The sequence below is a fragment of the Ictidomys tridecemlineatus genome, chromosome 5, assembly GCF_052094955.1.
Source record: "Ictidomys tridecemlineatus isolate mIctTri1 chromosome 5, mIctTri1.hap1, whole genome shotgun sequence".
Taxonomy (NCBI): Eukaryota; Metazoa; Chordata; class Mammalia; order Rodentia; family Sciuridae; genus Ictidomys; species Ictidomys tridecemlineatus.
The window spans coordinates 149,560,345-149,576,869 of record NC_135481.1 but is presented as its reverse complement, the minus strand read 5'-3'; the positions used below and the strand labels follow the sequence as shown (position 1 = coordinate 149,576,869).

The following is a 16,525-nucleotide window of genomic DNA, read 5'->3' as shown; positions in this document are numbered from 1 at the left end:
CGCCCCCATTAGGCGCGCGCCGGGAACCCCGCCTCCCGGCCCGGAAGTGCGCGCGCGCCGGCAAGATGGCAGCTGCGGCGGGACCGCTCCAGCGCCTCCGCCGCTTGTGTCGCGTGCTGCTCTTCCTCTCGCAGTTCTACATTCTATCTGGTGGTGGTGAGTTAAAGGTCGGGGGTCGCGCCAGGGCGGGCTGAGAGTTTAGAGGGTCCCAGGAGCTGCTAGAAGCGTTGGGGCCGGGACCACAGAGGCTGCGTGCTGGGCGGCGGGCGGCGGGTAGCTGCAGTCTGGCGTGCCCTGGATGCCTCGCCGGAGCCTGTGCTCAGCTACCTCGCTACCGAACCCTCCAGCTTAGAGGGAACTCTCCGTGGCTCCGCCGGGGAAACAGAAACTGAACTTGAAACCGCCTTTGTTAACCTGCAGACTCGAAACGGTGTAGACCCTATTGGTGATGCGCCCTTTCAGTTTTCTGTCTTCGGGAAGTCAGACCCTGAGGTTTTCAAGAGCAGTTATTGGCTTGGTGTAGTACTTGCGTGTTAACCACACAAACCAAGGTTTTCATATCCCGGGATAACGTGTTTCTCTAATTGTAGGATCCTTAAATTTAGAGCATTCGCAGCCGCTGGCTCAGGCAATAAAGGATCCGGGCCCAACACGTACATTCACAGTAGTTCCCAGGGCAGCAGGTACTAGACGTTTTCTATTCTAGTAAATGTGCCTTTTTATATATAGTAGTTTCTTTCTGGTTTTGATACAGTTTCTTTATACAAAGACACTTAATTTTTGACTGTGTATTGTATCTTAGGTTATGTGAATTATGGGCAGATACACAGCCATTTTCAGTAGACAGTTTTGGTATTTGAATACCTTTTGACATTCCTACCTCATCTCTTTTCCAACCTCACGCTTCTCATTTCAGTCTTATTTGTGTTATTTTTCCACTTCCTCGATCCAAGTAACCTTTAACCAGTGCTTCTTTCCCTTCAGAAAATTCCTTCTATTTCTAGCACCCAGTTCCTGCTGGTGATTAAAAGGTCCCCCAATGCTGTATGAATTGGAAGCGTATGAGAGGGATTAATGGAGACATGAAGCCTTGAGTCTCATGGTGCTTTTGGGAACTTGAGGAAATTACTCACCCCTCTTGGGCCTTTGTTTCCTCTCCATTCAGGCTGTGAGGTTAGCCCAACTGCCTGAAAGCAGTTGTGGTTCTAAAGTGTCCAGACTCCAGCCATGTAGAAATAGGAACAATAGAAAAGAAAATTGTATTTTGTAGATTGACTGCTTAATACAGTGGTGTTTGGTAAATGGAAAGTAGTTTCATTCCTTTAGAGTTCCATTATACCAATGACTCAAAACTGGAAGAGGTATTTTAGGATTCTTATTTGAATGTGAAAGTTGATTGAATGTGATTTAAGATGCTTTTTTTTTTTAAAGAGAAAACGCAAGAATTCTTGGCTCTTTTACACATTTTTGAAAACCCCTCTTCTCATTAATACTAGTGACTTTTATGTTCTATTAACTGTTAAAAAGGTTTAAAAAGTTGCAACTTGCTGAAAAAATTATTAAAATATGGAATTAATTTGAACCTTGTTATAAAAATATAAATATTAGCAAATATGGCTTATTGAAATATCAGTGTGGAATAATGACAAAGTGTTTAGATTCTAGAGTTGGTACACCAAAGGTGTCAGTGGCTTCATTTCCTATTCAGTAAATTTGAATGAAAAGAATTTTGGATTGGAAATGGAGAGATTTGAATTCTGGCTTCATTTGTACCATAGATTTCCTGAGATTTTCCATAACTCCTACCTTGTCTAAGATTTAGTTTTTCATCTTATAAATGGTAGATTTTTTGAGCTCCTAACTTGCACCTGACATTTTCTCTACATTATTTGTACATGAGCATCTTCAATTTTCATGGCCACTTGGGAGGCAGGACTGAAATACTTTTTACCAGTATGCTGCCCACCTGGTCATACAGCTGGCTGGTGGCAGAACCATACTTTAATTGTAGGTGTCTCTCTGACTCTGACTCCAACTTAGTGCTTTTTGCATTCCAGCATAGTGTCTCATTGCTAATGTTTGTGTCTCTTCACCTTAGAAAAATTGTTTTCCTGTTATTCTGATCAGTGTCAAGAGAGAATAAGCCACTCTCTCACCTCTCACAGAAAGTACCGAAATCCCACCCTATATGATGAAGTGTCCAAGCAATGGTTTATGTAGCAGACTTCCTGCAGACTGTATAGACTGTGCTACAAATTTCTCCTGTGTCTATGGGAAGCCTGTCACTTTTGACTGTACAGTGAAACCTTCTGTTACATGTGTTGTAAGTACTGCAGCTTACCTATTCTAAATAAATGCATTGTAAATTCCCAAGTTAAAAAGTGTTGTTAGATTTGACTGTTGGAGGGAGATTCTGAAATTGTTTTTGTATTCTTTTATAACAGCCCTGTAAAGTACATAAATAGAAATAAATTTTAAAATCCTGTATTCCTTTCCTTATCAAGTTGCTACTGTTCCAATTATGTTGGTAACTGACAAGCCAGTTGGTATTATATGAAAATGTGCAGGACTAAAATGTTGTTTTGTAAGACCTGGAGAAGGTCTCATTTTACTAGTGTATCTGAATTGGGTGTAATTCCTGCAGATGAGTTCTGTGTTCTTGGTAGTGAGAGCTGGTATAATATAGAGGCATGAAAATGTCTTTTTACATAGATGAGCTTGCCAAGGAGTCAGTTCTTTGTAATGAGAAAATGGATTCAGTAAACGCTGGGATGACTGCATACCTCTCTGGAAAAAAAAAAAAATTAAGTCCCTGTTTTGTCCAAAATAAATCCCAGATAGAAATATAGCTGAAGGAAAGGTAAGAGTGTCCTTTTTTGAGGGTCACTGAGCTGCAAGTTTGGAGGAGGATCCAGGTTCCCTGATCCCAGCTTGGTGCTTCTGTAAGCATAGCACATTCCCTTGCTTCTGAGTTCCAGGTCTTCCCTGCCATCTCCAGTTGCAGTCTGCACCTCAGGGTTTTTCCTCCTGCTGTCATCTCCTTGAGCACTTGGCATGGTCATCCAATAGGTAGCCCAGCTGAGAAGAACTACATGACACACAGCAATTCAGACATATATGCCATGTGATTGTTTTAAGCTGGAAAATGCTGGGAAAATTTGGAACTTGGAAGCAAGGCAGTGTGCTATGCTCACAGAAGCATCAGGCAGCTATCTGTGACTATGACCTTATAAAATAATTTTTTTCTATACTTCTAAAATATATATACTCTGTTAAGCATCCCTGAGTTCAATTGCTGGCACAAAAATAAATAATTAATTAGAATAAAAATTCATGTACTAATTATAAAATAAGTTAATTAGGCAAAAGTGGTAAAATAATCTTATCACCCTGAAGTAACTTTTGCTATTTTGATGTGAGTTTATGTAGGTTTTTCCCAACTTTGGTAGGTAATATATATTTGGGTGTATATTTTTATGATTATAAGATCATACAACATACATTTTTTCGCATACATATTGTTTTTGTGTCTATTTTTCTCCCACTTACTGCTAGGTCCTAAACATACATATTTTAGAAATTTTGTATTATATGACTATGTGGTCTTAATGACATGATGACAAACAACTGTATTATGATTGATTAATTCTGTGTCCTTCTGTGTATAGGATCAAGATTTCAAATCCCAAAAGAGCTTTATCATCAACATGACTTGCAGATTTTGCTGGCAGCTTCCTGAAACAGATTATGAGTGCTCCAATTCCACCAGCTGCATGACAGTGTCCTGTCCTCGGCAACGTTACACTGCCAACTGCACGGTGCGGGATCACATCCATTGCTTGGGTAAGTCAGAGTTCAAGGAATTTCATAAACAAAGTATTTCTAAGTTCACCAGAAACTTGAAAATTTAATTATCATATACACCAGTGGTTTTTTAGTTGTGCCAATCCGCATTAGTAGACTTGATGGACTAAAAAAGAAATGTATGGAAAATGTGCAACTCTTTTTAAATACAAAATTGACAAAACAAAAAATATCTCAGATCTAAAACATAGTAATTGAATTTCCCCTGATTAACAATGAACAGTTCTGATACATTGTAACCACCTGAATGTTCCCTTTGTCTACTTTTTCTTCCTTCTCCATAGAGGTAACACCTTTTGAATTTCATCATCCACTTCCCTTTTAAAATATTCTGTGGTTCTGTGTGTGTGTGTGTGTGTGTGTGTGTGTGTGTGTGTGTAATATAGTGTGATATGCTCTTTATTTTAGATTAGATGTATAAAATAACATAAGACTGTAGTCTTCTGGGACCTCTTTCCTCTCAACATTAGGGCTCTAATGGGACTTCTCTTATTATTTTTACACTGTCAGATTATAAATTATAAAATTGTATCAACAGTGTATCCAGTCTCCAAGGTATTGAATTTTTTGCTGTTTTTACCTATTGCAGCAACTCTTAAAATTTCTGTACCTATCTTCTGTTTGTATATTTGTAGCAATGTGTCTGGCATGTATTCTCCCTCAGGTCTTATTTTCTAGAGTGGTTTACATTCTGAAATTTACATTCCCATCAGTGGTAGCCCATAACTATTCTTGATGATCTAGATCTTCAGTATGTCTTATCTTTAGGTTTTGTCTAATATTAAAGATTTCTGGTATTATTTTATATTCTTGGTACTGTCCTTAGGTGACCCTAAAACTCTTTCCCAGATTTTGACTTTTTTCCTTCCTACTTTCCTTAGAGTATCTTTTGATTAATAGAATTTTAAAAATGTGATTAAATAATTAGTCTTATAGTTAACTACTTCTTTTTGTTGTTTCTTTTCCCACCCCAGGTTCATAATTTTCTATATTTATTTTCTTTTAAAAACTGGAAGTTTGGCCTTTTACAGTTAGTACTATAATCCATGAGAAATTGACTTTGGTAGATGTTAGAAGGCAAATTCACCTTTCTATGTCCTCCCACCTAGATAGCCAATTTTGCAGCTCATCTCTGTCACTATTATATGTCAAGTGTTTATATGTGGTGCTGGTTCTGGGCTGGCTCTTCCTGTTGTATATATCTGTCTTCACCCAAAGTTTTGATATCTAGTAGAGCATTTCATATTCTTTAAGTTTTAACACCAACTTAACTGATTTAAATATTAAATCTGTGCTTATAGATGGTAAGGACTTTCTTTGTGTTATTAACTAGAGTAAAACTAATTATAAAAAGAGGTGACCTTTTGATTCTAAATTATAAGGCATTAGTTATAATGACTTCTCTAAGAGTATTTTTGTACCCATTTTTTAATGTAGAGTGTTTTCCTTTTTGTTTTTGTAAGGTAATCGTACTTTTCCCAAAATGCTATACTGTAATTGGACTGGAGGTTATAAGTGGTCGACTGCTCTGGCTCTAAGGTAAGCTTTGGTATTAATAAGTTAAAAATACCATTTGGATTTATTTGGGATCAATGCAATTTTTCAAACATTAGGCTTAGCCAGAGACATCCTTTGCTAAGATCCTACCACTTTTATTAGATAGCCTCTAGAAAACACAGGTGCAGATAGGTAAAAAGATCAGACAGTACTTTTGTAGAATTTAGCTGCAGGCATATTTAGATTTTAAGTCATTCTAGAAATGACTTAATTGAGTTGTTATTATAGAGCATTAGGACTAATCAGGGTTCCCATCCTGAACTTATGTGAATCAGTAAAATGCATAGGCTAAAATATGAAGGTTTTGCAGGGTATATTTTTAAATTTTAAGTAACTTTGACCTTATAAAAAATAACATTATTTTATATAATGTAAGCTATTTTATATAAGTTTATTATAATATAATATAATGAAAGTGGAAAATAAAGAAAAACTAAATAATCTATAATTTTATCATCCAGATAATTACAGATCTATAACTCTTAAAATTTTTTTTAAAACTTTTCATCAGGATTATATCAGTCTTCCCACTAAGGGGAAAGATAGGTGGGGCCCTGGTTAAATGTTTAATCAAAAAGTTATGCTATCTACCATGAAGTCTTGATGTTAGAGCCTGAGACCTGCAATATGTGACATAGGGCAAGATTTTTTAACCACCTCCCTGTTGACATTTTGAGCCAAATAATTCTTTGTAGTAGAGCTGTCCTGTGCATAGTAAAAATTTTCAATAGTGTCCTTAGCCTATACCTACTACTAGTTGTTATACCCCATTCCCCCAGTGGGGACAATCAGAATGCCTCCAGACCTGGCCAAATGTTCCCTAGAAGGCCAAATTGCCCATTTTTGAGAGACATTACATTAGGGTTTGTGCTGACCAGAGGTTTACTGGAAAGTAAAAGAGGAATCCAAGATAGGAAATTAGACATGACAAAATAAGATTTGACAGCTGGCCATACATAGTTTTTGTCAGTTAATTATTCAAATTAAGCTAGCAATTGACTTTAAAAGAAAACTTTTTAATTTAAAGTAATTTTAGACTTATATAAAAGTCACAAAGATGGTAGAGAGTTTCTTTCACACCCCTCACCCAGTCTCTGCTGCATAGTTAACATCTTACATTACCATGATACATTTAAGGACTTAAAAATTGTTTCCTTCATAGAGTTTAACATAGTACTTTTTTTTTTAAATCAATGTTTTATTTCCAGTTTTATGGCATCTTACTGAACACTTTGGCACATATTAAAAATGGATCTCATATTTTCTTTGCAAACAATTTACAATTTGCATTTTCAATGAGTTCAGAGTTAACATAGTACTTTTAAAATATTCTCTGTAAATGAGATATGCCCCAAAGTACAGTTGTCCCTCAGAAGCCTTGGGTGTTGATTCTAGGGTCCACTTGGATACTCACATCCTTTATATAAAATAGCACAGTATTTGCATAGAACTATAGATATCCTTCCACGTGCTTAAATCATCTCTAGATGATTTATAATACCTGATACAATGTGAATGCTATAGTTTTTTTTAATGTTTTTCTTTAGTTTAGATGAACACAATGACTTTATTTATTTAATTTTATGTGGTGCTGAGGATTGAACCCAGTTCCTCACACATGCTAGGCGAGCATTCTACCACTGAGCCACAATCCCAGCCCTGAATGCTATGTTAATAGTTGTTATTCTATATTGTTTAGGTAATAAGGGCAAAAAGAAAAGTCTGTGCATTTTTAGTACAGAGGCAGTTTTTTTCCAAAAAATATTTTTGATCTGTGGTTGATTGACTACAAATGCAGAACCTCCTTTGGAAACACAGAGCCAGCAGTCTTCTGCAGTAGGGGGAGGGTGTAGGTTAACAATATCAAAACAGAGTTGGCTGAATGTGAATAATCATGAGAGCTGGCTCATGGAAACTGTTTTCTACTCTTTCCTTTCATTTGAGTTTTGAAATTTTTATAATAAATATTTTCCTGATAATGTTAGATCTTAAGATTTGAAGCACTTAAGAATCATTAATTCGTAATACTAAATTTTTAGATAAGAATGACTGAAAAGCCGGGCATGTGGCTGGGGAGGCTGAGGCAGGCGGATTGTGAATTCAAAGCCAGCCTCAGCAAAAACAAGGTGCTAAACTCAGTGAGACCCTGTCTCTAAATAAAATACAAAATAGGGCTGGGGATGTGGCTCAGTGGTTGAGTGCCCCTGAGTTCAATCCCCAATACCAAAAAGAAAAAAAGTGACTGAAGAAAGTTAAGACAACTTTATCTGGTTTGGTTCATTGTGGTATATGTCTCAAGACTCCATGTCAGAACACTTTCTGTCAGACTAATTTGATTAAAAAGCAGTGAGATTGAATATTTTTATTAAAAAGAGAAAAACGTATCTTTCACCATGGTTAAAAATTGTATGCTTCTTTATTCATTTTTTTCTTGGTGCTGGGGATTGAATCCTAGGCCCTGTGCATGCTAAGCCATATGTGTTTATTTTTGATAAGCAGTCTTGCCCAGCATTATTTGGTGTTGTGAATTTGTGAAATGGTCATTTATGCTCTAACTAGGGGTTGTTATAATTTAAGACCTTTTCACAAATGTGACTTGGCGTGGATATTACACCATAGCTGGCTACATTTACGGATTTCAGCCTACTTTATTGTTGCAGCATCACACTAGGTGGGTTTGGAGCAGACCGCTTCTACTTGGGCCAGTGGCGTGAAGGCCTGGGCAAGCTCTTCAGCTTTGGTGGCCTGGGAATATGGACACTAATAGATGTCTTGCTAATTGGAGTTGGCTACGTGGGACCAGCAGATGGCTCTTTGTACATTTAGCTGTGGTTATGTGCTTCAGAGAGGAGCAGTCCTTAGGAAAAGGTCTATTGGCCTATAGTAACTGATGTGTTGTGAGTTGTGTGTTTGTATGTTTTTAATGTACAGCATCTGTACTTTGCTTGCCTTGATAAAGGTAAAATAAAGAAGTTAAACACTGAACATGCTAACCTGGAATTTGTTTTTATTTACCTGAATTATTTTTTTTCTGTGAAAAAATATAAACTTAAACCCAGAAGAACAAATTTTGCAGTGATGGAAAGGCCATTTAATTCCATGAAGTTAGTTTTATTGTTGCTTGAGTCAATCTGTGGTTTGTATCTCCAACCTGAAGGGGATGTCTTGAAAAGCCATTCAGCTGTGAATGTAGAGAATGGGTGAGCTCTGATTCTGTTATCTAACTAAGGTTTTCTATGTCTGCTTCAGTCATCTTTTGAGCTTTGCAGTATAGTCTGGTCTTTATAAAGTAAAATGTAGAACTTATGTGTTTAGTTACCATGATTCAAATTTTGTTAATAAAGTAGAGGGTTGCAAATGTATTAAAATTAATAAAATTACACTTTAAGAAATATTGTACACTGTTTTTATATTTAAATATCTTGAATAGTCATAACAACTTACCTTTATTATTAAGAAGTAAAATGTTTATTTTTGCCACATTCCAGCAGTCTATTGATAAAGTGGAAGTGTTGGTAAATGTGATAAATGTTTTTGAATTATTGTAGTTCTCTCGTGAACCCTTTATTGGACAGAAAAGCAATTATTCAAAGTGGGTTCTACTCAAGGTTGCTTTCGAAACATTTAAATATTCTTAACATTCTTCTTTTCAAATTTAGGTGTCTGTGTGTATTGCTTTTTTAAACATCTGCACATATTAATAGCCAGAAGACTTAACCATCATACCTGATCTAGAAGCTGTAAAATATCTCTTGGGAGTATTTACATAAATATCATGAGATGGACTCTTATTTTTTTCTAGTTTATTTGCTAATTACAGGTTCCCTGAAAAGAGAATTAAATCATTTTGGTGGTAACTTGCCTTTGAAAAATGGGTGTCTTCTTGATTAGGTATGTCTGGATTTCATCAAGAGCAGTTCCAGCTCTGGTCACTAGGTGGTGCATCCCCTTTACATTTGCTTTCCCATTCTACTTCCAAAGCAGCCAATCATAAGTTGTTTTTTTTTTTTCTTTTTTCTAGAAACTTGTCTGTGAGCATAGAGCAATAATTTGAGGCAATTGTTTTTTCACAGTTTGTGTGGGCTTTTAAAGGGCAAATTAATACTTTTTTCTTATTTGTGAGACTCATGGTTGAATTGGCATTTGCTTAGAAAATAACTTTTAAACAGCAAAAAGCAGCCCTTTGTTAACTATAATAAAATTATCCTCTTAATTATTTAGCTCCATGTAGAATAGAATCTCTTAACATTTCCCTGTTGAGCAACCACACGTGGTGGAGCCAGGGAGTGGGGTTGGTGGGAAGTTATTGGCTGTACACATTGCTCCTGGAAGAAATAAATAGCAGCTTCCTTGACAGTTGGAGAAAAATATATGTGTGTGTGTGTGTGTGTGTGTGTGTGTGTGTGTGTACTAGAGGATTGAACCCAAGGGCCCTCTACCACTGAGCTCTACCCTCTACCACTGAGCTCTGTCCCTTTTTATTTTGAGACAAACTCTAAGTTACTGAGACTGGACTTTAAACTTGCAGTCCTCCTGCCTCAGCTTCCCAAGTCTCTGGGATTACAGGTATGTGCCACCACACCCAGCTGATAATTGACCATTTTTATAGTTTTTGGACCTGACTTAAATAACAAAGTTGCCTTGTTTAAAAGGTGAAAGCTCGAAGATTCAGAATCCATAAAAAGAAATATGAATGAACTTGTTCTCAAATCCTAAAAAGTTTGCACAGGGGGCTGGCCTTTGGAACTTAAAGTGTATAAGCCAATCAGGGGTACCTTTATATCAAGGATTTGGTGGAGTCAAGTCTCTGAGGCAGAGAACTAGTAAGGAAATATGAAGAAATTTACAAATACAGTTTAAACAATCTTATGAATGATAGAAGCAAGAATCTTGTTCTCTGCATTCAATCTTATGAATGATGAACAGCCCCTTAAAAAAAACTGCAGAATAAAATACACTTTCAAAGGACACCAGTGAGGGTGAGTGTGAACTGTTAAAAATCCCATGGGCTTGTATTGGCAGCAAAATGCCACGTTTGGCTCTGGCCTGGGGTTTTATTCCTCTGCTATCCATTGTTCTATTTCTATAGCAGTCCATTTGAGCTGCCATAACAAAATACCATGAACTGGATGGCTTCTACATAACAACTTTATTTCTCACGGAAATGGAGTCCAAGATCAAAGTGCTGGCAGATTTAATATCTGGTAAAGGCCCCTTTTCGCATAGCATACCTTTCTGTGTCCTCACATGGTATTAGTGTGGAGGGTCTCTCTGGGGCTACTTTCATAAGGAAGGGCACTAATTCCTTCATGAGGGTTCCACTCTATGGCCTTATCATGTCCCTAAGGCCCCACCTCTAAATACCGTTGCCTTTGTGCAAGGGGGTTAAGATTTCATGAATTTTGGGAGGGAGCATAAAGAGACCATAGAATGTGTTCTATGAGTTCTGACTAGGAAATATTAGGGAACCTGTTTACACAGGTTGGAGACCATATAAGTCAACCCTCTCGATGTTTTTCTAGATATTCAGGATTTATCACTGCAGCTTGCCATCTGTCATTATGTAGTCTTTATATCTTTACTTTGCTATGTCAGCATTCTTGCATATTACACCCAGTAATTCCTCACAGGAAGGTGCCATTTTATTTATTTCCTTCATTCCCTTTGTCCTTAGTATAATGCCTTGCACACAGAGTCCTTCATATATTTGCTGAGTGTGTTAATGTCCCCAGTGTCTTGGAGGTTTTGAAATAATCATTTAAGAATTTCAAGGTACTTGATGTGGCTGCAGCAACATAATATTCAGAAATTGGCTTTGGATAAATATTTGTCTATAGCACCATGTTGCTTCGATTTCTCCAAATGACTGAGGAGCCATTCTGCTTTATGGTGCTTATAAAAAGGTATTTTAAAAAGCTCGTATGCCTCAAGACTTAAAAATGTAAAAATATCTTCTCTAAGCTATACCATTATGTTTCACTGTGCTTTTTTTTAATACCTTATGCCAGAATTGCATTTATTTTTGGTGCATCATCAGCTAAGGAATTTGCAAGTGATTTTAATTCATCCCATGAGCAATGAGTGGAAAATGAGCTATGTCTGATGCAGCTTTTCAAATAAGACACGAGGAGAGCTCCAAAATGAAGACAGATTTCCTTTACCCCTGCTCTTCAGCTTCCCCTCTGTTCATGCCATATCCAACAAAAGCACTTTTGATTAAGTATGAAGTGTCACAAGAATGTAGAGGGTAGGGGCTGCAGTTGTAGCTCAGTGGTAGCACACTTGCCTGGCACGTGTGAGGCACTGGTTTCGATCCTCAGCACCACATAAAAAATAAATAAATAAAAGTATTGTGTCCATCTATAAGAATAAAAATGAAAAGAATATAGAGGGTATGTAAGTTAAACTTTTTTTTTTTTATTGTTTGTATCATTGTGTATGTATGTATGTGTGTTACTGAGGGAGGACCAAACCCAGGGCATCATGCCTGCTAGGCAAAGGCTCTACACTGAGCTGTGTCCTCTGGCTCTTAATTTTTTTAATTGTATATATTTATGATATACATGATGTTTTAATATAGGTAGTGAAATTATTCCTATATCTATGATTACACATAATTGCCTATTTTGTGGTAAGATCACTTAAAATCTACTCAGCAAATTTCCAGCATATAATACAATAATTATAGTCCTCATGCTATAAATTAATTGTTATTATTCGTGGTACTGAAGATTAAATCCAGGACCTTGCTCATGCTAAGTAAGTGCTTTCATATACCCAGCCCCTGTGAGTTACTGTTACAATCTAGGGGACTTCGGTATGAATTCTGAGATTTGAAGTATTGAAATGATCTTTTATATTTTTATACAAAATATTTTTATGCAAAAATATATTTTTATGCAAAACAAGTTTTTCTTGAGAGACTTGGACATAATTTATCAAGAGACTCCATGAGGGCAGGCAAGAGTCTTTTTCTCTGTTATAGTCCAGCTTGGACAGCCCTACTGAACACACAGTAGGTATACAGTGACGGTTGAATGAATAATGAGGAATTTCCAGGAGTAAGCCAAACACCTACAACTATTGCTAAGGACACTTTTTGAAAAGGTCGTAGAGGGCAGCTAGATCATGGCATCCCCCTTTTCAAATAAAAAACCAACAGCAATCTAATAGAAACAAACACATTCTTCCCACAGAAAAACTGGCAAACAGGAACTCAGTCACAAATGAGCTAAAAGACAATTAAATGCCAGAAATGTCAAAGAGAAGTGGGAAGGGAAGAACAACTTATTGCTCAGGTATATAAAATTACTCCCTCAAATGGTCTTGGTGAATTAGAAAAATCCAGAGACTCTCACTAGCTAAACAAATTTACTGGCAGAAGGGGAATAATATTTTTATCTGTGCCCTGTCACTACTGGAGGAGGAGAGGGGCTAGTGAACAACTAGGATGGATACCTTAATGCACAAGGAGGTTCCACACTGAACCAAAGAAAGAATTGAAATCCAAGGTGAACCCCACAGACCACAAAACCCACTCACTACCTAGGGGAAGAAAATCTTGGTTCAAGACAGTTAAAAAAACCTTAGTAAAGAAACCAGAGACCTCATATTCTAACAAAGATATAATCTTAGTTGCTTTACTCTTTCACCCCAGCTATCAGACCACAGGACATTGAAGTGAACACAAAATAGAATTTACAAAATGCTCAGGGAAAAAAATGAATTTATTGACATGAAGTTGTCCACATTACGTTGAACAAAATGAAGAGAGATGACCCACTTAACATTAACTAGAATGACAATAATAATAATAAAGAAAATAACAAGGATTGGTGAAGATGTGGAGAAGTTGGAACATTCAGACATTACTGGCAGTCACTTGAGAAAACAGTCTGACACTTTTTTTTTTTTTTTTTTTTTTTTTTGGTACATGGAATTGAACCCAGGGATGCTTAACCACTCAGCCACCACATCCCCAGCCCTTTTAAAAAATATTTTAGAGACAGGGCCTAAGTTGTTTAGAGCCTTTCTAAATTGCTGAAGCTGGCTTTGAACTTGCGATCCTCTTTCCTTAGTTTTCAGAGCTGCTGGGATTATAGGTGTGTGCCATGACACCCTGCCAGCACTTCTTAAAAATGTCAGAGTTGCCATGTGATTCAGCAATTCTACTTGTAGGAGTGTGCCCAAGAGAAGTGAAACTACACATATATACACTTAAAAACTTTTTCATAGATACATTATCCCTAATAGTAGAAAGTTGTAAACAACCCCAATGCCTTGATGCATAAAGCATAAACCAGATGTGGCATATCCATGCCATGGAATATTATTTCATCATAAAAAGGAATAAAGTACTGATACATGCTACAACATGGACAAACTTCAAAAATGCTCTACTGTCTAGTGTAGTGGCTGCACACCTGTAATCCCAGCAGCTCAAGAGGCTGAGGCAAGAGGATTACATGTTCAAAGCCAGCCTCACCAACTTTACATGGCCCTATGTAACATAGCAAGGCCCCAAGTCATGTAGCAAGACATGTCTCAAAATAAAATACAGTGGTACATATACACGATGGAATATTACACAGCCATAAAGAAATGAAATTATGGCATTTTTCTGGTAAATGGATGGAACTGGAGACTATCATGCTAAGTGAAATAAGCCAATGCCCAAAAAACCAAAGGCCAAATGTTCTCTCTGATATGAGGATGCTGACTCACAGGGGGAGGGGTTCCCCCATCCAACAGGTTGGAGTCACTGGAAGGGAGGGATGATGGGAATGGGGAAGGGTAGAATGAATCAGACATAACTTTCCTATGTTCACACATGAATACAGGATCAGTGTAACTTCACACCATGTACAACCACAAAAAAGGAAAATTATACTCCAAGTATATATGATGTGTCAAAATACATTCTACTATTACATGTAACTAAAAAGAACAAGTTTTAAAAATTGAAAAATAATATCTTGTAAAGTAGTCAGTACAAATAATATCTTGTAAAATGCATTTACAAACAACGTAACTATATTTATTATAATACAGTATAAGATTGCAGATTATTTGTATTATCCAAAACTTATGTTATGCAAAATACAATTATATTTTCTTTAAGAAAAGATACAAAAAAATGTACTAAGTGGAAAAAAAGAGACAATTACACTTTGAACTAGTGAACTTTATGGTGTGTACATTTTTCAATGAAGCTAATTTTTAAATTATTTATTCTAATTGGGTATACATGACAGCAGAATGCAGTTTGACTCATTGTGCGCAATTGCAGCACAGATTTTCATTTCTCTGTTTGTACATGATGTAGTGTCACACCATATGTGCAGTCATACATGTACCTAGGGTAATGATGTCCATCTCATTCCATCATCTTTCCTGCCCCTGTGCCCTCTCTTTTCCCCTTCCCTCCTCTTTGCCCAATCACAATTCCCTTTTTTCCTAAGACTTCCCCCACATTATGGATCAGCATCCTCTTATCAGAGAGAAGAACATTTGGCCTTTAGTTTTGGGGGATTGGCTTACTTCACTTAGCATGATAGTCTCCAAATCCACCCATTGACCTGCAAACGCCATAATTTTATTCTTTTTTTTTTTTTAAAGAGAGAGTGAGAGAGAGAGAGGGAGAGAGAGAGAGAGAATTTTTTAATATTTATTTTTTAGTTCTCAGCGGACACAACATCTTTGTTTGTATGTGGTGCTGAGGATCCAACCTGGGCTGCATGCATGCCAGGTGAGTGCGCTACCACTTGAGCCACATCCCCAGCCCAATTTTATTCTTTTTTAATGCTGAGTAATATTCCATTGTGTATATATACCAAGTTTCTTTATCCATTCATCTGTTGAAAGGCACCTAGGTTGCTTCCACAGTTTAGCTATTGTGAATTGAGCTGCTTTAAACATTGATGTGGCTGTGTCACTATAGTATGCTGATTTTAAGTTCTTTGGGTATAAACCAAGGAGTGGGATAGCTGGGTCAAATGGTGGTTCCATTCCAAGTTTTCTAAGGAATCTCCATACTGCTTTCCAAATTGGTTGTACCAATTTGCAGTCCCACCAACAATGTATGAGTGTGCCATTTCCCCCACATCCTCACCAACATTTATTGTTGTTTGTATTCTTGATAACCGCCATTCTGTCTGGCATTAGGTGAAATCTTAGAGAAGCTTTGATTTGCATTTCTCTAATTACTAGGGATGTTGAACATTTTTTCATGTATTTGTTGATTGAATGTATATCTTCTTCTGAGAAGTGTCTGTTCAGCTCCTTAGCCCATTTATTTATTGTGTTGTTTGGTTATTTTGGTGTTAAGTTTTTTGAGTTATTTATGTATCCTAGAGATTAATGCTCTACCTGATGTGCGTGTGGCAAAAATTTGCTCCCAAAATGTAGGCTCTCTCTTCACCTTATTGATTGTTTCTTTTGCTAAAAAGAAGCTTTTTAGTTTGTATTCATCCCATTTATTGATTCTTGATTTTATTTCTTGTGCTTTAGAACTCTTGTTAAGGAAGTCAGGGTCTAATCAGAAATGATGAAGATTTGGGCCTACTTTTTCCTCTAATAGGCACAGGATCGCTGGTCTATTTCCTAGGTCCTTGATCCACTTTGAGTTGAGTTTTGGGCATGGTGAGAGATAGGGGTTTAGTTCACTTTGCTGTATATGGATTTTTAGTTTTCCCAAATGAAGAGGCTATCTTATCTCCAATGTACATTTGTGGCACCTTTGTCTAGGATGAGATAACTATATTTATGTGGGTTTGTCTCTGTGTCTTCTATTCTGTACCATTGGTCTACATGTCTATTTTGGTGTCGATACCATGCTGTTTTTGTTACTATAGCTTTATAGTGTAGTTTAAGGTCTGGTATTATGATGCTTCCTGCTTCACTCTTCTTGCTGAGGATTGCCTTGGCTATTCTGAGTCTCTTATTTTTCCAAATGATTTTCTGTGGGAGGCCATCCTTGCACGTGATTGAGTTACCTCCCCTACTGGGTGTGAGGAGCTCAGATACTTTTTTATGTGTTAGAGCTCTCCCCACCCTTCTTGGGTTCGAGGGCTTGTCTGTGTGGAGGCGTGCCTCACCACTGCCC

At 37.1% G+C, this 16,525-nt stretch overlaps 1 protein-coding gene across 4 annotated transcripts; it reads left to right on the top strand.

Annotated features, from left to right (window-relative positions):
• Tm2d3 (TM2 domain containing 3) lies at positions 1-8,406 on the top strand. 4 transcript variants are annotated; one of them, XM_005320073.5, is made up of 6 exons: positions 1-156; positions 591-683; positions 2,166-2,323; positions 3,669-3,843; positions 5,328-5,403; positions 8,082-8,406. In XM_005320073.5, the coding sequence occupies exons 1-6, from the start codon at positions 66-68 to the stop codon at positions 8,245-8,247; spliced, it is 759 nt and encodes a 252-aa protein (XP_005320130.1). In that variant the 5' UTR covers positions 1-65; the 3' UTR covers positions 8,248-8,406. The 4 variants fall into 4 exon arrangements, with proteins under 4 accessions (XP_005320130.1, XP_077907399.1, XP_077907400.1 ...); XM_078051273.1 differs by having other exon boundaries at positions 8,064-8,406; XM_078051274.1 differs by lacking the exon at positions 591-683 and having other exon boundaries at positions 3-156; positions 8,064-8,406.
• Positions 8,407-16,525: the final 8,119 nt, after the last annotated feature.